General features: G+C 45.9%; 1 protein-coding gene, 2 non-coding genes and 1 pseudogene across 3 annotated transcripts; 2 read left to right on the top strand and 2 right to left on the bottom strand.

Annotated features, from left to right (window-relative positions):
- Positions 1 to 5109: 5109 nt before the first annotated feature.
- Positions 5110 to 6510, bottom strand: LOC142446282 (eukaryotic translation initiation factor 2 subunit 3 pseudogene; annotated as a pseudogene).
- Positions 6511 to 12832: 6322 nt separating this feature from the next.
- Positions 12833 to 13795, top strand: LOC142446281 (olfactory receptor 4D11-like). Its single transcript, XM_075548046.1, has one exon. The coding sequence runs from the start codon at positions 12833 to 12835 to the stop codon at positions 13793 to 13795; it is 963 nt and encodes a 320-aa protein (XP_075404161.1).
- Positions 13796 to 17879: 4084 nt separating this feature from the next.
- On the bottom strand, positions 17880 to 17952 carry TRNAV-UAC (transfer RNA valine (anticodon UAC)). The gene has a single exon. It is a non-coding gene; the product is annotated as a tRNA-Val (tRNA).
- Positions 17953 to 18220: 268 nt separating this feature from the next.
- TRNAR-UCU (transfer RNA arginine (anticodon UCU)) lies at positions 18221 to 18306 on the top strand. Its single transcript is given in 2 exon segments — positions 18221 to 18257; positions 18271 to 18306. It is a non-coding gene; the product is annotated as a tRNA-Arg (tRNA).
- The last annotated feature ends 5068 nt before the right edge of the window (positions 18307 to 23374 follow it).

Here is a 23374-nt window from a genome sequence, read left to right as displayed (position 1 = left end):
GAGTATTTGTCATTGTACCAATACCATGAGATTTTGACAACTGTGACTGTATTGTATGTGCTAAAGGCAGGTAAATCAAGCCCTCCCACTTTGTCCTTCTTCTTGAGGAGTTCTCTGCTAATTCTGGGCTTCTTCCCTCTCCATATGAAGTTGGTAGTACGTTTTTCAATTTCTCTGAAGAAAGATGTGAGTAATAGTATCGGGATTGCATTAAACTTATATAGTGCGTTTGGCAGAATTGACATCTTCACTATATTGAGTCTTTCAATCCACGAGCATGAGATAAGCTTCCATTATTGAGGTCACTCTTGGTTTCTTGTAATAGTGTTTAGTAGTTCTCCCCAGATAGATCTTTTGTTCTTTTATTCAGGTATATCCCTAAATAGTTCAATTTGTGCTTGGCTATTGTGAAGGGTACCAACTTTTTTATTTCCTCTTCGGTAGTGTTATCCGATGTGTATAACAGCCCGATGGACTTCTGTTTGTTTATCTTGTGTCCTGCCACTCTGCCAACCTCCTCTATTGCTTCCAGTACTCCCCTTGTGGAACCTTTGGGATTTTCCATATATAAAATCATATCATCTGCAAATAACGATAGTTTTACCTCTTCCTTTCCCAGATGAATACCTTTGATGTCTCTTCTTTGCCTTATACTGTTAGCTAAAACCCCAAGCACCATATGAAATAAGAGTGAGGACGAGGGGCATCCTTGTCTGGTTCCCTTTTTCAGTGGGATTGTGTTAGTCTTTTCTCCATTGACTACCACGTTGGCCGTTGGTTTTTCATATATAGCTTGTATTGTCTTGAGGAACTTTCCTTCCATTCCTATCTTCGCTAGTGTCTTAAACAGGAATTGGTGTTGGATGTTGTCAAATGCTTTTTCTGCGTCTATCGATATTATCATGTGGTTCTTATAGTTTTTCATGTCAATGTGATGAATAATATGAATCGTCTTTCATATGTTGAACCAGCCCTGCATCCCTGGTATGAATCCCACTTGGTCATGGTGAATTATTTGTTTTATATACTTTTGTATACTGTTGGCTAGTATTTGGTTAAGGGTTTTTGCATCAAGTTCATTAGGGATATTGGTCTGTAGTCCTCGCTTCTTGTGGGATCCTTGACCGGTTGGGGTATCAGAGTTATACGAGCTTCATAGAAGGAATTTGGGAGTTTGCCATCTTTTTCTATGTTCTTGAAGAGTTTGCATAGGGTTGGTGTTAGTTCTTCTCTAAATGCTTGGTAGAATTCTCCAGTGAAGCCATGTGGTCCAGGACATTTTTTGTTGGTAATCCCTTGATAACCATTTCTATTTCTTCTATTGCTATGGGTCCGTTGAGATTCTTGACATCCACCGAGGAGAGTCTAGGGAGGGATTGTTTTTCCAAGAATTTGTTCATGTCTTCCAAATTGGTGAATTCAGTGGAATACAATCCATCGTAGTACTATATAACTATCATTTTTATTTCATTAGGGTCTGTTGTAATGTCCCCTCTTTCATCCCTTATCCTTGCTATTGAGATTTGTTCCCTTCTTTCTTTGGTTAGGTTTGCCAGTGGTCTATAGATTCTGTTTATCCTTTCAAAGAACCAACTTTTAGCGGTATTAATTTTTTCCATCGTTTTCTTATTTTCCCTCTCCTGAATTTCAGCCCTTATTTTTATCATTTCTTTTCTTTTGCTATTAGTAGGATTGTCCTACTGACTCTGTTCTAGTTGTGTAAATTTTTTGCCAGCATATCAATCATGAGTCTCTTCCTTTCTCAGGTGTGCTTGTATTGCTATGAAACTTCCTCTGATGACTGCCTTTGTTGTGTCTCATAAGTTCTGGTATGTAGTGTGCTCATGCTCATTGGTTTCTAGAAATGTCCTAATTTCATCTCTGATATGTGCCAATACGTGCTCCTTTTGCAGTGGAGAGTGATTGATCCTCCAATTGTTTGCTCTTGTTTTTGTTCTCTTCCTTTGGTTGATTTCCAGCCTTATGGCACAGTGGTCAGAGAGAGAGGTCTGTATGATTTCAATGTGTTTAAGTTTATGTAGATTCACCTTATGCCACAGTATGTGGTCTATCTTCGAATATGTGCTTTCGGGCCTTGGAAAGAATGTGAATTCCTTCGTACGTGGATGAAAAGCTCTGTAAATATCTAGCAGGTCAAATTATCTAATTGTGGTGTTTAGATCTCTAGCCTCGTTGATGAGTTTCTTTCCCTGCGATCGATCTTTCTCAGAGAGTGGTGCGTTGAAGTCATCCACTTTAATTGTTGAGGCTGTGATTTCTTTTTTAATCATTTGGAATGTTTGATTGACGTATTCTGCGGGTCTCTCTTTCCCAAATGAGAATGTTTACATTGCTTAGTGGTTATTTGTCTACCATTCCTTGAGCGTTATATTGTGTCCCTCCTTATCTCTTTTTATGGTTTTCACTTTGAGATAATTTTATCCAAGATCAGGATTGCAACCCCTGCTTTTTCAAATTGCTGTTTGTTTGGTATGACTTTCTCCAGCCTTTGATTCTCAGCCTATTTTTGTCTGTAGACTTGAGATGTGTCTCCTATAGGCAGCAGATAATGGGTTGCTTTCTAAGCCAGTCTTGCTAGTCTCACTCTTTAATGCCTGAGTTCAGGCCATTGATATTCAGGGTTATCTCTATCAGCGAACTCTGTGATGTCATCTTATACCTTTTGTGTTGTGAGTTTTCCTGCTTTCCTTTCTCATTAATGTGTTTGTGTGTGTGTGTGTGTGTGTGTGTGTGTGTGTGTGTGTGTGTGTGTGATTCTTGACTTCTTTCCATCCTTAAGCCAATGTTATCTTGGGGTATGTTTTTTCTTTTTTGCCCTCTGGGTGAGGTTGTTCTATGTGGTGGTCTCTTATTTATTCTTTGTGAACGTTGTTCTTCTGCCCATACAGGGTCAGCAAGGATCTTTCGTAGGGCTGGGTTTCTTCTAATGTATTCTTTGAGATTTTTCCTGACTGGGAAAACTCTTACTTCTCCATCTTTCTTGATTGATAATTTGGCTGGATGGAGTATTCTTGGGTTTGCATTGTTTTCCTTCAATTTTTGGAATATGTTACTCCACTCTCTCCTCTTCTTCAAAGTTTCTGCTGTTAGGTCTTAGCATATTCTTATTTGGGAACCTTTACATGTGATTGCTTGTTTTTCCCTAGCGGCTCTCAGGATTTTCTCCTTTTCCTCAAAGTTAGATAGTTTAACTACTATGTGCCTTGGTGACTTCATCTTGGGATTCAATCTAGTTGGTGTTCTTTCAGCCTCCTGAATGGTTTCGTTTTTTTATTCATTAAGCTGGGGAAGTTTTCCTTCAAGAATTCTCTCACTATTGTTGTAGATGACTTCTTTGTGTGTCTTCCTCCCTTAAGCCAATAATACTAATGTTGTTCCGCTTCATAGCATCAGACATAGCTCTTAGGTTTTCTTCAGCTTCTCTGATGATCTCATGAGAGTTGTGTTCACATTTGTTAATATCTGATTGTCTGTCCTCCAAGTCACTGATGCAGTTCTCTGATTCCTCCAGTTGATTCTCAAGGTCCGTGTGTCTGCTACTGGGTTTTGTTATCTCCTCCCTCAGCTCCTCTATTTCCCTTTGGTTTATATACTTAATTTCCTCTATCATTTCATCCTTTTTCTGTATTGTTTCCCTCATATCCTATATGAGCAGCATTATGTAAATTTCTTTCTGTGGCAGCTCAATGTCTGCTTCTTCTATGTATGTCGTTATGTTCAGGATATCTTCTGGTATTGCCTTTTGTTTCTCCTGTTTTTTCGTCGAGGTCGTTTGGGCTGATGGCTGTTTACATTGCTTTGTTTTAGAGGACCCAGGTGCCATTTTCCAGGGAGTCAAAGAGCACTGGCTCTCTCTGGGGTACTTGTAGGAACGGTTCTTTGATCTGCCTACAGCTTATTTTACTATGGGAGTAACCTACCACTTTATCCTCATGTGGCTTCCCTATCAGGGGAGTGCTCCAGAAGGCTGGTGGGTTGCCTGCTTTGGTGTTGTTGAGTTTGGGGTGAGGTTCCTGCAACAGCTTGGAATGTTGATGAGTGTTGGCCAAGCAGCCTTATGCCCCCAAGTATATAGGCAGGAATTCCCCAGTGAGAAGTTGGTCAGAATATCCCCTGGAGGGAAAGCAGGGCTTTCCCTGCCGGCTAACTACACAGTGGGGAGCTCCCCTAGCTGGGTGTGCTGCAGGCGTACATGCCCTAGGCTAAGGGGAGTGGTCTGGAAGTCAGCAGTGGAGTGTGAGAGAACAGGAAAGAGAAAAAGAGGTGAAAATTTTAAAAGTAAGATGTTTAGACTGTGCGGGGGGGGGGGGGGGTGTGGAATATAGGGAAGAGAGGGAAACCGAAGCAACTATGTAGCTGAGTCCTACTCCTCACCCATGGAGCTGCAAGAGTTTATTCCCTGCCTCAGCTGAGCTGAGAAAAAGCCCCTATGTAGCCCTCCAAGACCATGGGGGGACATGAGCAGAGATGTAAACAAAAGCAACAATGTGGCTGAACCCTGATCCCTGCTCATGGAGCTGTGAGGATTTAGTCCAGACGACAGAAGGAGGTAAAAATGTTCAATGTCACCACCTTGGGTATTAGTGAGTTTGGGCACTTTTTGAATAATAGTTGCATCATTAACTTGTCTCTTTTTTTAATATGCCGTGACAACCCTTTATTCCTGGAACTACCCAAAGATGAAGGGAATGTGATCAGAATCTTTATTTCAAATAGGTTCAATTGGCATGTATGCTACAACAAAGGCTAGCTGTAGCAAATAATCTGATTTATAATGTATAAATTCGACATTACTTGGGAATCAGATTTTTGCTACACCGTAGAGTAAATCCAATATTACACTAATTGTTGATTTATTATGGACTCCTTTTAGTACTAGACACTAAATTTCATCAGCAAATACTCAGAGTAATCTTATGGTTACCGCTGAAGGTAATGAGCGGTGAAATGGAATTGTGTTATTACTTTGAAAATACATCCCTAGGTTGGGGAGCGATTTCCAACTTTATTGCTATTTAACTGGCCATCTTCCGACAGCCCTAGGCGGGGGAGCGATTTTCCAGCTTTACTGTTATTTAACTGGCATCTTCAGTCATCATCAACTGTTGGTTTGATTGTCGCTCCTCTCCTTATCTGGCCTCAGCCAATTATTCGCCAGTGTTTCTCCACGTTTCGGCTAAGGGCAATTTTCTCTCCTACTTCTGTGTACACGGGATTAGTTAAAACAATTTTGCCCAAATCAGCCTCCAGTTGACAGGGATCCAATGTTGACCCTGAGCACCTCGTTCTTGGACAGCTTTTTCACCTTGGCTGCTTTCTTGTGTCCTTCATTACATATACCGAGAAGCTGTCTGAGTAGGAAATAGGAAATTTCCAACTCTGTCAAGTCCTCCGGTAAAGCTTCTATGACACCAAGTACCTGCCTGACCATTCTGTCCTCTCGGTACAATGTAGGGTGAATTTTTGCCCAACTCCAGTAAGACTCCCTGGAGCCGCATACTGAAGATTATTATAATCTGCAAAAAGTGACACAATTTTAGAAAAGATTGGCTTACACAAGAGTTTTCCTTCGCTATCTTTGGAGACAATAGCAGGTCGGACTTCTATGTCTTGGCCCATCTTCAACACTCCTCTCAGAAGAATACCTCCAGCAACACCCCCCTTAAGGTCGTCAACCTCACAACCAGGCCTGTTGACATCAAAGGACCGAATCACAACGAGTTGGGGTTCTGAAGTAAAGTCTCTGGGAGGTACTGGAATTTTATTTACTATGTACTCACAGACAACTTCGATATTGTACTTCAGTTGATGAGCAGAAATTACAATCATTGGCGCTCCTTCTGCCACTGTACCTTGTACAAATGCAAGGATTTGTTCTTACAGTTCTTTGGCCTGACTTTCTTTCACCAAATTGATTTTATTTTGTAAAATCAAAACATGTTTCAGTTGCATGATGTCTATAGCAGCCAGATGTCCAGACATCTGTGACTGGAGACAAGACTCATTACTAGCTATCAGCAGAAGAGCTGCATCCATCACCATGGCCCCGTTCAATATGGTAACCATCAAAATATCATGGCCTGGACAGTCCATGAAGGAAACATGCCTGACTAATTTGAAGTTCCCTTTGGTCCCTGGAATGTCTGTAGGAACCTCATCAGGTGTACTGCGTCCACAGGATCTATAGCATTCTGGTCGAGGGCAACTTGGGCCATCAAGCTTATAAATCTTAGCATTAGCATATCCAACATTGATGGTAATATGTCTTTCTATTTCATTTTTGAACTTGACAGTGTGGACGCCAGAAATGGCTTTTACGACTGTCGACTTCCCACGAGCTACATGACCAATTGTGCCTATATTGTTGGTGGCTTGCGTGCTGATGACGTCATATGACAGTGGTGTCAATTTGGTAACATCCAATGTGGTGAGATCCTGCCGAGAAAGATGAGGCTGCCCCAGAGAGACTGCAGCCTCACTCCCCACCATCTTGCTCCTAGAACTGGTCTTCTTTATATGCATATGAATATTCTCCTATCACTGACAGTATTGTATTTCAATATCGATCTTGAAATGTTCTTTTTGATGTTACTCCCAGCTTTGTAGATTTGTCCAATGCAAAATGGCCAATGGCAGTTCATCTCAGTTCAGTAAAGCTTAGGATATCGATCTTTATGTATTTCATTTCTGATTACTTCCAGTTTTCCTAAATTCATACTTCATAGATTCAATTATTAAAACACATTTGCAGCTGTCTTCTCATTTTGAGTCATGCCACAGCCACAAAGGATGGTCAACAAAGCTATACTCCCCCACGCTATTACAGTCACCCCTCTTTCAAAGACACTGCTCTGCCCCAGTTGCATTTCAGGTGCTTTGTAATGTGCAGGGCTGATCTTCCAGCACTGTTCTCAGATAATGTTCTGCTGCTATTCATAAGACATCCTCTTGTCCATTTTTTTTCAGAAGTGGTCACCAGATATTCCTTGACAGACTACCTGAGTCTGTGTGTTATCATGGAGATGAAATCACATAGTGTGAATTCACTATTCGAGCTACATTTCTATAGCTCACAGACCCCCCAAAAAACTATCAAAGACATGTTTCAAACCACTCAAAGCATATTTTATGTACCGGGAAAGAAAACAAAGAGGCATCCGATTCAGAATCATGTCATAATCATCATAGGGACTATGTTGGAATCTAGCCCTCCCAACACAAAGGATTTCAAGAAGGTTGAGAGAGAAAAAATGAAGCTCCCTTTTCTCTAAACTCACCTCAAAGATCATCAATATCACTCAAAACTTAATCAAGAGAAGCAATAGTCATGTTTGGTTAAGAAGGTCTAAAAAGATAGTACACTTCTATGATCCTCGTTATGCTCTATAGGACAGAGACAACCTTTTAAAATTGTTCTCTCCTACCTCAAAAAGCCTTTAATTTTTTTGCCTAATTCCTCCTCCATAAAATTTTAACACCACAAATAAGCTGTAGATTTATTTATGTGCAATGGCCCTTTGAAGAACTATAAACAATTTATAATTTCTAAGTTTTTTTTTAATTTCACCACAAGAATCCATTTTTGTCCCCTTAGGGACAATACTGCCCCCCAGTAAAAGTGCATGATTACATGACATAAAAGGTTTGGATAGAGCAATCTCCCCAAAACTCAAAGAATCACAAGATAAATTAATTGTGTGCCATAGTCTTGATGAATTTGGAAACAAGAGAATGTGGATGTCCTCATGTCAGGAAGAGAGGCAGGAGATGTCCTCATGTCAGGAAGAGAGGCAGGATGCAGAAAGAAAAAGACAGAGAGCAAGAAAGATAACTTGCATAATGACCAAGAAACTATTTAATAACTCCCAAAGAAACTCCAACACTACCAGAAAAATGTCCATTCGATTTCTACAGTCACGTCCAATAAAATTCCCTTTGCTGATTCATAAATTAGCTTTGGACCTCAGGGACTACTGCGCTTAGCAGGAACGCTTTGGGACAGGCAGAAAAGCTAAGATGGTGTGACTCTGTGAATCTGGTCCTTTCCAAAGCGAAGCTCAAAGAGGAGACATTCAAGTCTGGTGTAACTCATCTTCTGAAAGACTTCATCTGCAAACACTGTTTCCTCAGTTTCACTCAGGATGAGGCTCGGGTTCCAGTCCCAGATGGTGTAGACTCCTGGTTGAATATTGAAAAATGTAGGTAAGAACCCTGGACCTTGTGAACTGTGCATGAATATCATTTAAGGAGCATGGAAAATGCACCAGGCAGTAAGGCATTGCAAACCTAGTTGCAACCCTTACTGACATACAGTAAAGAGATGAATGTGAAGGTTAGAAACGTCATAAAAAGAGATAGCTACAGAAACAAAGTAGCACAGTAAGAGAAGGTAGTTGGTGCTTGATAGAAAGCTTCAGCTGCTACTTGTGTTCAGCTTAGGTTATTTCCAAGGGATTCAGGGAGTCTCTTCTCACATTTTATTTAACACCATAATACCTCAAAAAGGGTTGCAGGTTTCAAAGGCAGTGCCATCCTCAACCACTGCCCATGGCTCACCAGGACACCTTCCCTGCTGACCCAGATTCTGCCTCATTCCTGATCCCCCTCAGCCAACCTCCAAGGCTCTGGTCCACTGGGGCAACTCACACAAGTGCACGGAACAAAACAAGAAGAAACCTTATCAAAAACAATCTCTTCTTTTGTGAAATCTCCTTTTACAAATGTCTTCCTGAATACCCCTTTGCAGTACGAAGGGCAGAAGAGAAAGGAACTGTTTTCAACGTGCTAGAACAGGAAGCAAGTTCAGTTAACCAGTTTACAGAAAAGGAAGCTGTGGAAATGAAAGGACTTTGCCCAGGTAACAAAGAAGGAAGAAGCAAGATTCCAGCCTAACACTGATGTCCGCTATTCCAAAGCTCTTGGAATTGTGCCCCCTGTCCCCTCACGAGACTACCTCACATTTCACAGGGGAGGTTCAGAATGGGGAATGATTTTCTCAAGGACCTGGTACTCTTTAGTAGGCTGGATAAGAAAGTCAGTCTCTACCGGGTATCACCAAAGCCAAAGGATCAGAGACGCTAGCAAGATGGTTTCTTAACTGTGTTCATGTAGCCCCTCGCAGACGGCCACAGAAAAGCCAATGAGGTGTATTCACTGATTTTTAAAAAGCACTCATGAAGCACCTATCAAGTGCCTGGAAAAACTGACAATATTAGGATAAACAAAACACTGTGCAGACAGGATGAACTTCAGGCTTACTAGGGAAAGTCCAATGACCTACGAAGAGAAAGGCATTTATGAAATTAGCGGGGTGAGCTATCACCGGTGCCAGAAGAAATGTGAATACAGGGATCCCTAGAGTCACAGGGGAGGGATCCAGCTTAGGACATGAGCGATGTTTTTACAGATGAGGAGACCTACACCTCTACCCTCTGCGTTGTGTTGGGATATCAGTACTTGCTGATAACAGGCGCAGGTGGTGCTGAGGATGAGATTGTGAGAATCAGGGGCCTATGGCAGGGAGAGGAAGCAGTCGAAATGCAGAAACAGAAGTGTGGACTGGCAAGGAGCTGCATAGAGTCTGAGCCACTGAAAGAGGAGTCAAGGGACACGGGGTGCCAGATGACGTTCTAGACGGAAGACACCCCGGACGCCAGCAGAGACGCGTCATCTTTGTTCTCCAGGTCATAGTCAGCCGGGAAGCGTTTCAAACAATGTGGCAACTTAGTACCTTTTACGACTTATAAAGAGATGTCTGTAAACTGCAGAGAGGATGAAGGAGAGAGAACCCAAGCCAAAATATATATATTTTTAACAAAGACCAGTTAGGAAACTCATACCATCTTAGGAGAGGGCCTAGGACATTAGTTGAAGGCGGAGAAAGCTCCCTGCCGTTGAATCCGTTGGGACCCTTAGTGACCCTAGAAGGGAAGATGGAATGGACCCTCTGGGTCTTCCCAGAAGGAGAAAGCTCAGGAAGTCACTGGGAGTCCTAACTGCTGAGCCGCTGGTCCTGCACACTACTCCCTAGACCCCCAGCACTCTTTCCAGAGGACACAATGGAGAGAAGGGAAGAAAGTAGACATCTCACAAGAGTTTGTTTTCTTTTTAACCCAAGGCTCTCGCTCGTGGGGACTGCAAGTAATCTTTGCAATGACAAGGACTCCTCCTATCCATGCCATGCGGTGGAGTTGGCTGTGCAACACAGATTGAATGGACTGGGAAAATGAGCTACATTTCTCCAGAGAAAAAGAGAGGCAAGAGGTGTTTGGGATTGGTTTAGCCATACAATTTCCAAAGGCTGCTTTTACACAAACCAAGAGTTCAGCTTCCCTGCCGGGTGCTGATTTGAGGATCCTTTGGTTGAGAGTAGGAGCGCTGGTGGCAGACTGGGTATAAATTGGGCTGTTAGCCCCAAAGCCAGCAGTTCTAACTCACCAGACCCTCTGTGACAGAGAGATGGGGCTTTCTACTCCCTTAAGGTGTTACAGTCCCCGAACTCACGGGAGCAGTTCTACCCTGTAGTCAGCATCCAGTGAGTTTGGGTATTTGTGGATTTGTTTTGTTTGGGTTTGGTTTGGTTTCTAGTTTTTGTGGTGGTTTTTTGTTTGTTTGGGCTTGGTTGAATGTTGCTTTGTTTTCTAGGAGTTAACTTGGTCACCACTACCAATGTGATAAATCTTTTCAAAAATTACTGAAGTCCTTTATGGTATGGCCGATGCATCAGGCTGAATGTCAAGGTTTGACTGCACCAATGACTTACTCGGTGACCCACAATCACTTCAGCCCCTCAGGGACTTTATTTGTCCTGAATATATGGGCAACCCAAAAGGGGATGAAAATGTTACTTATGCCTGGTCCAGTAGACAGAATATAATGAATTCAAAACTCTTTCATTGGATCTGCTCCTTCCTCCCCACCCAGGACTAAAGAGGACCCACAATCCATGGGGTGAGGTGGGGTGACCCCTGTTTCTGTCTTGCACTCACATCAATGCATGGATTTTCTTCTACCAGAAATGCAGCATCGAAGCTCAGGACACGCAGATTAACTTTTGTAGGAAGGAGGCAGGAGGAAAATGATATTCTGACTACCTCACCGTGGAAACTGGCCCAGAGAGAGAGAGAAAGAGAGAAGGTGGGTAGAGGAGGTCTGGCTGTGGGCACAGGGACAAGAGCAGGGTTGGAATCAGAGGTACATTGAATCTGTGCCATATTCGTCATAGACAGAGTTGGTCCCATCACCACGCCCAGCTTCTTCTTTGCATAAAGGACATCATGTACCGCCAACCCCTGAGACCTCATGAAATAAAATGCAAGATTAAAGACTTATGGTCACTGAAAGGTAACGGGGGTGGGGGCTGTGGTTAAGACTGTTGCTCCCCTGGGGAGCCATCCAATTGGTTCCAACTGGTAGCAGTAGAACGGAGAGCCTAGCGTTGAATTTGTTTCCCCTTTCAGCTTGAGAGCCCCTGGGGATATTCTTTCCCCTCCTGGCTTTCCTAACTCTGGGTCTGTGTCACGTCATTGAGACATCCTCCCCATCCACTCTGGGAGAGCCTGCTGGCATTTGAAATCATACGGCTTAAGAAAAAAAAACAAAAAACAACACGCATGTCAGCTCTCTTTGTCCCTGGAGAAATGTGTCTTGTTTTCCCAGTCCATCCAGCCTGTGGGCACAGTCACCTCCTCAGCACAGGACTGATGGGAGCACATTTTGTTGGAAAGACTGACCTCCAGTCACAGGGACTGAGAACATTGTGGGGTTTTTGTGGGGGGAAGGGGTTCTACTTTCTTCGAGTCTGTCATGTGTCCTGTCCTCCCCACCCTCAACACACCCATTACTAGCTCTCCATAGAGAGTCTCACTGGTTTCCTAACTAGTCTCCCTCTCGGGTGGGGGCCACAGCCTCCAGCATCACCACAGCACCCGAATCACCCTAGTGCCACCCCAAATTGGCAGATGAGGGGGGCAACTGAAGGGAAGGGGCCTGACATCCCATCACGTTGATAAAAGGAAGGAGAGAGGATGGTGAAGCCACCTGCTTAAAGTGCCCTCAAAAGTCTAAAGAGGGTCCTTATGCATGTGGGCCTTGGATTGGTGTATCCTGAAACTGGCAGTCAGTGTAGCACGCTAGGACCATCCTTGAGTGCAGACCAAGAAAAGGCAGTCTTTTCCTCCTTCGAAGTGACTCCCAGGCCCTGGGAAAAATAGATGTACCCTTTGGGACGAGTCCTCAGACCTGGTACAGTGGTGATAATAATGGTTCCTTTCTGATCTCAGAGATCTGTTGGCAAAGCCTCATTTCCAGCAGGTGCTCAGTGGTGGTTTTTAATTATGCCAAGCCATTCGGTCCCCCTCCTGGTGCTTCTTCCTGGGAGGGATCAAGGTTTGACGTGTTGCTGGGCTTTGCAAGCCTTTGGTGACAAACAAGTGAAGTAGATGTCAATGAGACCAGAGCTGCCCTAAGTCACCAACCAGCATGGAGACCCCAAATCCTCCCACAATGCCTCCCTTCCATTCTCTTCCTCAGCAAACCTAGAGGAGCAAGCCTTTCGGTGCCCACCGGAGGAAAATGAGCCATCTAGTCCGAACCTCTGCTTGTACCAGTGAGGCCAGTGAAGCAAGCAGAACTCAGTGATTCCACCACACAACACGGCAAGTTCAGGAAAAGCAAGACGTGTGACTCCATACATATAGATACTGATGCCCAAGTTCTGTAAGACAGATAAACCTTGACTCAAATACATTGCCTTAGGATATTTGTTTTGTTTTTTTTTCTCGCTAAGGTGCGCAGAGCAAAGCCCCTTCCAATGGCCCTGGGAAATTACACCAGGGTGCCTGAATTCCTTTTCTGTGGACTTACCCAGTCTCGAAAGCTAAGCCTCTTCTTATTTTTCTTTTTATCGATGGTCTATGTCACCACGGTGCTGGCAAATGTCGCCATCATGGTGACTGTCACCTGGGACGCTCGCCTCCACACCCCCATGTACTTCCTGCTGCGCAACCTCTCTGTCTTGGACATCTGCTTCTCCTCCATCACTGCCCCAAAGATCCTCGTGGACCTTCTGTCACGGAGGAAGGCCATCTCCTTCGAAGGCTGCCTCACACAGATGTTCTTCTTCCACCTGCTCGGCGGGGCAGACATTTTCTCGCTCTCCGTGATGGCCTTCGACCGTTACGTGGCCATCTCCAGGCCCCTGCACTACGTGATCATCATGGGGAGGGGGCGCTGCACCGCGCTCATTGCGGCCTCCTGGGTGGGGGGCTTTGTCCACTCCATCGTACAGATCGCCCTGTTGCTCCCTCTCCCCTTCTGTGGGCCCAATGTGGTGGACGGCTTCTACTGCGACGTCCCCCAGGTCCTCAAACTCGCCTGCACGGACACTTTCGCCCTTGAGCTCCTGATGATTTCCAACAACGGGCTGGTCACCACCCTGTGGTTTGTGCTCCTCCTGGGGTCCTACACGGTCATCTTGGGGATGCTGAGGTCTCACACTGGGGAGGGGCGGAGGAAAGCCATCTCCACCTGCACGGCCCACCTCACGGTGGTGACCCTGCATTTTGTGCCCTGCATCTACGTGTATGCCAGGCCCTTCACAGCCCTCCCCATGGACAGAGTGGTCTCCATCACCTTCACCGTCATCATCCCTGTCCTCAACCCCATCATCTACACCCTGAGGAACCAGGAGATGAAGTCAGCCATGAGGAGACTCAAGAGAAGACTTGAGCCTTCCAAAGAACTGCACGGTGTGAAGTCCAGATTGGGGAATTAAAACAGAAATGAGGTTTGGTTGGGTTGGGTTTGGTTCTGTTTTACAACACAATGATGTGATGGGGAGGTGCTGTTGAGTCGGTTCTGACTCAGAGCAACAGAACAAAACAGCCCCCGACCGTGTACCATCCTCACAATTGTTCTTCTGTTTGAGCCCATTGTTCATGGTCACTGTGCCAGCTGAGGGTCTTCCCCTGTTCACTGCCCCTCTACTCTAACAAGAAGGACGTCCTCCTGCAGGGACTGCGTCTCCGGAGACCTGTCCAAATTCCGGGAGACAAAGTCTGGCCAGCCTCACTTCTCAGGAGCCTTCAGGCTGCTCGGTTCAAAACCACCAGCCAGTCCATAGGAGAAAGATGAGTCTTTCTACTCAGAAAGTTACCCAAGTCTGTTTTGGCAGTCTCAGAAACCCCCAAGGGCAGATCTCCCCTGGTCTAATGGTTGCTGTGAGTCCGACTCTCCTCAATGCCGTGAGTTTGGTTTCTCACAAAACCATCTCTAAAAAACACAACACAATGGAATGCTTCAATCAAGACACCACCGGGAAGCCAGAGGTCTGTCTTGCTCATCCCGCAAGACTGTCTCAGTATCTCGCAGAGAGATCGTTGGCAAGCTCAGAGTCTCAGGTCCCTAACCTAGAAGACCTCGAATGGTTCCATCAGGAGTCCTGGGGAGGAGCTTCCCATCACCAGGGCTCCTTGTTGTGGGAATCAGAGTGAGTCAGGATTTTTTGTTGTTGTTGTTTACATGGTTTTCATCACCCAACATGGGAGCCATGATGATGCAGTGGTTGTATGTTGGGTTGTTACCTTCAAGGTCAGCAGTTTGAGACCAGTATCTGCTCCGAGGGAGACAGATGGGAGGTTGTACTGCCCTATGGTGTTATAGTCTTGGAAACCTATAGGGCCAGTTTACCCTGTCCTATAGATCCTATGCCTTGTCAAATGAGTGTCCGCATCCACTCGACGGCAGTAAGTTCACTTGTGTTTGTTTGTTTGGTTTCTATCACCCACACATCTCCTTTTACAGGCATAGGTGTAGACAATAAGAGATATGGCCTCTCTGGGCTTGAGCTGTAGGAGTCCCTGGGTCACTCGATTAGAAATCCAGAGGTTGACAGTTTGAACCCACTCAGGGATGCCTTGGAAGCATGACCTGCCCCTCTGCTTCTGAAAGCTTGCTGCCTTGAATACTCTGCAGCACAGAGTCAGAAGCAACCAACCAGTGACTGGCTTTGTGCTGAGTCCTTTGCTACACCAGGAGCGGCCCAAACCAGAAAGAGCCAACTAATCTCCAGGGTTGAGGCACAGGGGCTAACTATCCAGCCAACTCTTCCTAGGTGGAAATTTGTTTTCCATTGCTCAGCTGGGAGGACTCAAATGAGTCTGTCTGCTTTCAAAGAAGGCTCCGGGTTTCCTTTGCAGAAGCTCAGAGAGGGTTCCTGTCCTACCCAGAATTTCCCAGAGAATTCAGGGCAACCTAGAGCTCAACAAACTGACCCTCGGCTAGTACAGACTTGACTACTGCTGCCTCATATGGGATTTCATGGAGCTGAAAGCAAGTCCATCCATAAAGCACTCTCCTCCACGGTAGTGTTGAGAGCTCTGTAGCTGCTCTTATCACCTAACCGAGGAGCACAGGCTGCCAGCCTGTGAGGCCCTCTCAGAATCGGGATAGCATGCTGCGCTCATTCACGCCTGGGCTTTGCTCCCAGGAAAAGGCATCTTCTCCTGTCTGCTTATGTAGACGCTTCCCAACTCACATGTCCACAAGACACAAAAGCTGAAGAAGCACAGGCCCAAGAAAAAGCTATTTTCCCACACTTCAGGAACTAATGACTTCACAATTTACAAATCCACCCACCCCAAAGTCCTCTTCCCAACTCCCTCTTTACTCACCTAAGGAAAATAAAACATAAGATTCCATTTTATCTGGGCCCTTGATGACTCATTCGCTTGGCACGCAGGTCGTTGAAATAGGTGGTCAACTAGGACTTGACTAGGATACACTGGTTGACCATCCATTTGCTGGGATTTTCTCTCTCTCGTGCAATCTCTGATGCACAGGTGCTGGACCATGGAAAGCGAGGCCAAGGAGTTGTTTGTGCAAAGTGATTTCAGAAGGAAGAACAGACAAGGAAACCCTGCTCTGTAATAGTCCCCAGAGCTGCATCTGTGTTCTACCCTTTGGGACTGGCCTGGAATTCCTGCTCTTAAGAGGGTCCATCAGGTAGACACAGTGCATCGAGGCAAGCCAGATCCAATGCCGCAGCTTTGCAAGATCGACATCACTCCAGAAGGGTAAAGCTTTGTGCCATGATATTGGGTAGAGGGAGGAAGAGGGGTCCACTGTCACTATGGCCTGGCTAGGGATTAATCTCGGCGGTCTAGATGGCTCTCAGAAGACCCTAGACATCATCCCACGGTGGACAAGCTGTAGAACAGGAAACCTTCATTGTCTGTCCAGATGCCCAGGGTGCCAGAGAGAGGCCACGTTCAAAAGGATGGAATATCCTAATAGGATGAACTAAGTCGCACATACTCAAAAATCTCTCTTCCCTCCAGTCATCGCGACCTTATAAAACAGGGTCGAACTGCCCCGGCCCCTACATTTCAGAGGCTGTGAATCTTTACAGGCACAAAAAGCCTCGACTTTCTCCCCAGAAGAGGCTGGTGGGTTTGAACTGCTACCTTTGCAGTTAGTAGCCAGACACACAACCCTCAACAGCCTCGGGGTGTCTACCTAACACAAACACATGTCATTTTTACTTTAAGAATCTCACAGGAGGCATAAAGATGCATTTGCTTTTAAGGGATAATTAACTGATGATGAAATGTCTAAAAGACCATGGTACTCTTGGGTTCAGGTATACTTAAGAATCCCTTTCCCACAAAAGTGTGTTCCTTTTTCAAGGATGAGAATGTCTTGTTTGACCGACATGCAGACACTCACAGAGCATCGTTCCCATTTTAGCTGCAGCACTGCTCATTCCCCACCTTTGGAAAGCAGTACTTTCCCCTGGGATTAGGAACCATGTGTACAGAGGGGAGTGTGTTGAAATATTTCTCCATGAGTTGTTTTCAGGTGCCTGGGATTAATTCTCTCTCAAAACCAAGCTTCTTACAACAGCAGGAAACCGTGTCTAATCCTGCGCCGCCCTGACAATCATTGAAGTGGGAGCCCAGTGTTGCAGCCCAGGGGACAATCCATCTCATTGAGGCTCTTCCTGTTTTTCACTGAAGCTCTGCTTCAACAAGTATGAACGTCTTTCTCCAGGGATAGCGTGCCTCCAGGCATAACCTCCCAAGATTGCGTCCAAAGTGCCTGTGCGGATGGGGTGGCAAAGATCCCTACAGCCGGCCTATCATTCTTACCAAAAATAACCATGAAAACGTATAATGAAAAGTAAATAAACAGATAGAAACGTCTGATGTAGCATGCACCTACACCAGTGAATGCATAGAACATCTCTGGAGGTGCACCAGAAGAAAATTCAATATGTTGAAAACACATTGGAAAGAATGTGGAGCTGTGTGAATTCTTCACCCTGGGCAGATCCACCCATTAAAATGTCAGAGTACTGTTTTTAATATAAATGTGTCAACTAGAAGGTCAGTGGACTTGGAGCGTATCAGCAATGGAGGGCTTGCCCTTCAGAATATCCCTCAACCGAAAGGTAAAAGCAACCTTTAAAACTGTGTTATACAAGGCATTTCAAATTTAACCCTGAGTGAAGGATTTCTAAAGATAAACGAATGGATGGGTGGGTGCATTGATCGAGAAATTGGGTTTTCTGTCTGTTTTCGTTTGTTTGCTTGTGTCAGTAGGATGCAAAGCGAGCAGCGTTTATGCCATACAGGTGACTGGAAGGCGGTTGGGCGTGCAGGTGGGAAGGCGCGCCGTGCCAGCCGCCTGACCTGGCACAAAGCGGCCACCAGAGGGCAGCCTCGCCGAGGACGCGCAGCCAGCCGGCAGGGCGAGACGCGTAGACCCGAAACGGCTGCGCATCCCGCATCCAGGAGCAAAAGCATACTTCCAGGTCCCGAAAGACACCAATCAAACTGAAACAAAAACCGAAAAACAGATGGTTCCACTGGGGCTCGAACCCAGGACCTTCTGCGTGTAAAGCAGACGTGATAACCGCTACACTATGGAACCGCTTGCTCAACGGTCCTGACAGACGCTCCTTAGACAATACAAAGACTTTCGGTCTGGCTTCCTCTCCGGGGCGCGTCGCGGGATGGAGGGCGAACGCCCGGCAACCGCGCGCAGACAGAAACCTTGGAGAGGATGTCAGGCGTCCCTGCGCCCTCGCCAACCTGCCCGTCCGGGGCGCGGGGAAGGACCACGTGGCCGCCTCGGGTGAGTGCCCCCGGCGGCCGCTGCTCTGTACTTGGAGCGAGCAGCGCAGAAGGTACTAGCATCTGGCTCTGTGGCGCAATGGATAGCGCATTGGACTTCTAGACAGACTGAGGTATTCAAAGGTTGTGGGTTCGAGTCCCACCAGAGTCGCTTTTGTTTTTCGTTCCTTACTCAGGGAGTAGGAAGAAAAAGACAAGCAGCAATGGACATTGCCAGCCCCCGGGCCGTCCACCTTTAAAAAAGAAACCAAGACCAGCGCTTTTCTAAGTTGTTCCAAGCTGTGGGGGGCGCTTAGAGAGCTGGGTGCTTGCATCCTCTCTCCATCCCTTCTCAGTGCCTCCGAGTGCCTGGTAATGAAAAAGTTACGAGGCTGCACTCAAAATGTCTTACCTTTATTTTCCATATTGTTGTTTTGCAGTAAGAATAAGAACCCCTTTGAATTCTTAGCAACTTTTTCGTTTCTCGGGATGGCAAACAGAGATAGGCTTTATTAAGGACGAAGTAGCCGAGCGGCCAGAGTGTCAGGTGTGGTAACCCGCGGCTTCATCTGCGTGTGTTCAAGCCCTGCTCCCGGTCCGGCGGGCAGCTTTGCCTGGCCTCGTGATAAGCTTGTGCCTGGGGGCTTCTCTTTTGAAATCGAGGAGTCCAGAGAAGACTGAAGCCCACACCTCGACAGGTTTAAGGAGCGATGACTGTTTCAATTTATCGTCTTTTTGCCAGGTGGGAACAGTGTAATCACAACGGCATTCATGAAGACATGGAAAGCAGAGGGAAACGCATCCGCATGAAACTGCTGCACTGGCCGCGAGGGGACCGACCCCACAGCGTGCCAGGAAAAGGTGCCCCTTGCAAGCAGCGACACTTACGTCTGGAGTTGCTGCTTCATCCCAAGTCGTGTTCTACACACGGGGCCCTCATGGGGGGCAGGGCTGTTTTTTTTTTAATGATTTAAAAGGCGAAGCAAAGCATAAAAATAACAGTCATAAGAACAACAGACTAGACGGAGGCCCTTGTTGGAAAGGTCATTGTCAAGTACATTGGAAAAGGTGACATAGAAACAAAAAAATAATACATGGAAGGATTCCGGGTTGGTATAAGTGAAAGAAAATAAGGGCGCACAATAATGAATAGGATAAACCTAATCCATTTGATCATGGGGTAAAAAAAATCATTACAAGTATCTTTCTCCCCGTGGCCCTACCTACCCACTCTCTTGGAGTCGACCCTATAGAATAAGTAGAGCTGCCACGAAGCACGGGAGAATCGGACGGCAGCTGAAGGCGACCTCATCTTTCTCCCATGATCCACGGACGTTACAATAGGGCTCCTTCCCCATAGTTCTACCATACTAGATCCAATTTGCCCCACATCCCCACCCCCACCCCCACAAAACCCTTGCCCTGGCCAATGGCTTTCCATTTACACCCAGGTTTTCAGAATGCTTTGCACCAGGTACTGGGCATCTAGAAAGCTTTTGTTTTTAAAGACCTTGTGGCGTGGTGACTGTGCTGAGCCTCTATACTACGAGGTCAGCAGTTCAAAACCACTACGCCTTTCCATGGGAGGAAGGCAGGGATTGTTTTAGGTTTGGTTTTGGTTTTGTACACCTGTAAAGATTCACAGCCTTGGAAACCCACGGAAGCAGTTTTGCAGAATTGACTAGATGGCACTGAGTTTGGTTTGGTCTGTAAAGCAGAAGCGAAGCGCCCTTCTCAGACCCATGCAATAGCTGTAGACTGTGGTGGCCACGGCAACAGGACAGGATGGGAGTCCCTGCTGACTGACTCCATCTGGAACAACTGCCTAGTCCTGACCCTAAGGACCAGCAGCCACTTCCCAAATCAAAGGCAGTAAGAAAGTGGGAAGGGAATGGAATTTCAAAATGGGGGGCAAAAAGGCACAGGGAAAGGGACAGTATGAAGTGTTACATAAAATCAAAGCAGTGCCGTGGCTGGTGCCCACACAATCAACACTCAATTAAATTCCACTTGCAGACTGCGTACTACCTGTCCACCTTGTCTTTCCCAGGAGACCAGTCCTCATGCTCACATGCTCCCAAACCTGGACTCAGCAGGTGTGTGTGTACCTGGCAGTGTTAGAACAGCCAGAGATCCAGAGACGAACAGGCAGACTCTCAGTAACTGGTCAGACGCAGACCTCCTCCCGGCCCGGGAGCTTCTTTTCAGGGGAGCCTGGTTGAACCCAGACTTGTGATTTGATTCCTGCTGAATGATCCAACTCTTTGTTAGTGACAATGGGACCTATTGCATTTGTGCCTTGTCACTACCAGCAACCACCTTCCAGAAAGGATGAGGCATGGGAGGGAACTTCGAAGGGGAGAGCTTTCTCTGCTGTCATCTGTAGAGAACCCAGGGTTAGGGAAGCTTCGAGCTGAGGGGCCGTCCCATGAGAACCTTCAAGGGTAGAAGAATTGGACAAACAGCATTTTGTGCTTCGCTTGTTTTGTTTGTTTGTTTGTTTTTGTTTTTTGCTTCACTTGTTTTATTTCAAAAGTGCCGTGCTTGTCAGATTGGCATTTGGTGTGTATTCCCACCATATATATTTTTAAAGCTGGGAAAAAAAAGAAAAGTAGTACATGCTTGTTTTTAAAAATTCTAATAATACAGACACACATAAAGGAAGTCATGAGAGTCTCCTCCCATATACTTCACTGCCGGTTTCCATAAAGACAGCGGTTTTGCCTGGTTGTTCTCTATAGATATCTCCAGAATGTATGAGCACATTCTGCATAACTATATACATCCATACAAAGAGAAGGACATCATGTTTGGTGAAGTAGAGGAGCGGCAGAAAAGTGGAAGGCCCTCAATGAGGTGGATGGACACAGTGGCTGCATCTCTGGGCCAACTCCATGGCACCTAAGAACAATAACAACAACATATACATATGCATACATACATACACATATTTTGCAGTTAGCAACTAACAACTAGCCCACAGTGTCAGCGCATGCGTGTGTGGGGGGGGGGTATACTTTGGACGTGTTCTCGGGAGAGACCAGTCCTTGAAAAAGGCATCGTGTTTGTTAAAATGAAGGGTCGGCACAGAAAAAGAAGAAGCGCTTCCAGTAGACGCCCAGAGGAGCGGGCTTAAATATAACCGCAAATGTCAGGATGGTGCCAGACTAGGCAGCAGTTCGTTCTGTTGCCCATAGGGCCTTGATGAGCTGGAACCAGCTCAGTGACATCCAACAACGGCTTGTATGTGTTGAAATATGTTGCTGTTGTGGTTCTGGGGTGCCATGAGTAGATTCAGACTCATTGTGACCCTGGTATACAACAGAACAAAACACCACCCGGTCCTGGACCATCCTCAACATTGTTCTTATGTTTGAGCCGAATGCTGCAGCCACCGTGTCCATCCATCTCACTGAGGATCTTCCTTGTGTTCATTGTCCTTCTACCTTACCAAGCATCATGGCCTTCCCCAGGGACTGGTCTCTCCCGACAGCATGTCCAAAGTACATGAGTCCAAGTCTCACCATCCTCTCTTCTAAGGAGTAGTCCGGCTGCATTTCTTCCAAAACAGATCTGTGTGCTCTTTTGGCACTCCATGGGATTTTCAATATTCTTCACCAGCACCCTAATAAAATTATGTGTCTATATGCATACATAGGTCAATCTATAAATATATCCTGTATTTCTTTTTTTTTACAAACACACTCAACTGCTAGGCAAAATATTTACCAACCCAACCAGAGGCACCTTGGAAGACAGGTGTGGCACTCTTTGAAAGACCAGCACCTGGAAAGCCCTGCCCTGAGCACATAGTATCAGCTGGAGTGACACTTAATTTGACAGCAATGAACAACACTTGCATATTGTTTGATACCTTGTTTTTTGTTTTGTTTTGTTTTTTATTCAACAGAGTGTTGATCTCCTTCCTTAGCTGATCAGTTTTAAATCTGAGCCCTGATATATTTCTCTATAATAGAACACTCTCTCCATTACCCTCCTCCTCCGCGTAGTCAAGTGTCCCCTAGGAGAGCTAACATCTGTGTGCAGCCCCACTTCCCAGAATCCTCTCAATTTCAAGGAATTTTATCCAGTGCCTTAAGGAAGGAGAGGAAGAATTACAAATCTGGAGAATTAGTTGGGTCTGGGACACAGCAATCAGAGTACCCTGCCTGGAGTAGGACCGATCAAACACTTTGAGCAGAAGTTTCTGGGAAAGCTCCGATCCCCTAGGGAAATACACCAAACGCACACCCCCGCAGCAATGCCAACTCATAGCCTATAGGACAGCGTAGAGGGATCCCTAAGGGTTCCAAGGCTGTAAATCTTCCTGGGAGCTGACAGTCACATCTTTCTCCCACAAAGCAACCGATGTTGGAACCGCACTATGCCACCAGAGCCCCCGTTCCAGAGGTCTCCTGAGAAATCTCCAGGGGCCCAGGTCCCGTCCAGCGTCACCAGCACATGGGACTTCAAAGGCCTTTGCTTCTGGAGGGAGCCCAGGTTCCCTGCTCGGCGCAGCTGCGGCCTCCGCACCACTCAAGAGCTTGACTGGGTCCTGCTGCTTGGAGAGTCGCCAGGCGCTACGGACGGACGATGGGAACTGGGTCTTTCCGCCCCACCTGTCTTAGGGTCTAGAGTATGACGGGTATTCCGTGAATGTCTGTCCACCAGATGACTAAAGGGCTGATTAGTTATTCATCATCGCTCCTCAAAGATTTACAGGGAATTAGCAATCCCACAGGGGATGAAGGAAAGGGAAGCTGACGAGTCGATCTCACCAAACACTTGTTCCATCGATTTGGCAAGAGAATCAGGGAAAGACCAGATTTTAATCCGACGTCTCCTTTCACCCACTTTTCTGTTGTCCGGCCCCCAGGGAGGAGATTATATGTAGATCCAAGATATGACAAAATAATAATTTATAGATTATCTAGGGTTCATGAGGGAGGGGGGAGCGGGGAGGGAAGAGAAAATGAGCTGATGCCAGTGGCTTAAGTGGAGGGCAAATGTTTTGAGGATGATGAGGGCAATGAATGTACAAATGTGCTTTACACAGTTTATGTATGGATGGATTGTGATAGGTGTTGCATGAGCCCCTAATAAAATGATGTTTAAAAAAAAGAAAATGGATACATTGGATGGCATAAGATACATCCATGAATAAACAATATATTATACAATAATAAGGATTAATGGGGAGTGGAGGGAGGGGATGAAGGGGAGCTGATATCAAAAAGTTC

This window comes from Tenrec ecaudatus, chromosome 4 (assembly GCF_050624435.1).
Source record: "Tenrec ecaudatus isolate mTenEca1 chromosome 4, mTenEca1.hap1, whole genome shotgun sequence".
NCBI lineage: Eukaryota > Metazoa > Chordata > Mammalia > Afrosoricida > Tenrecidae > Tenrec > Tenrec ecaudatus.
Note: the sequence above shows the minus strand (reverse complement) of the source record. Positions and strands in the feature narration are given on the sequence as shown.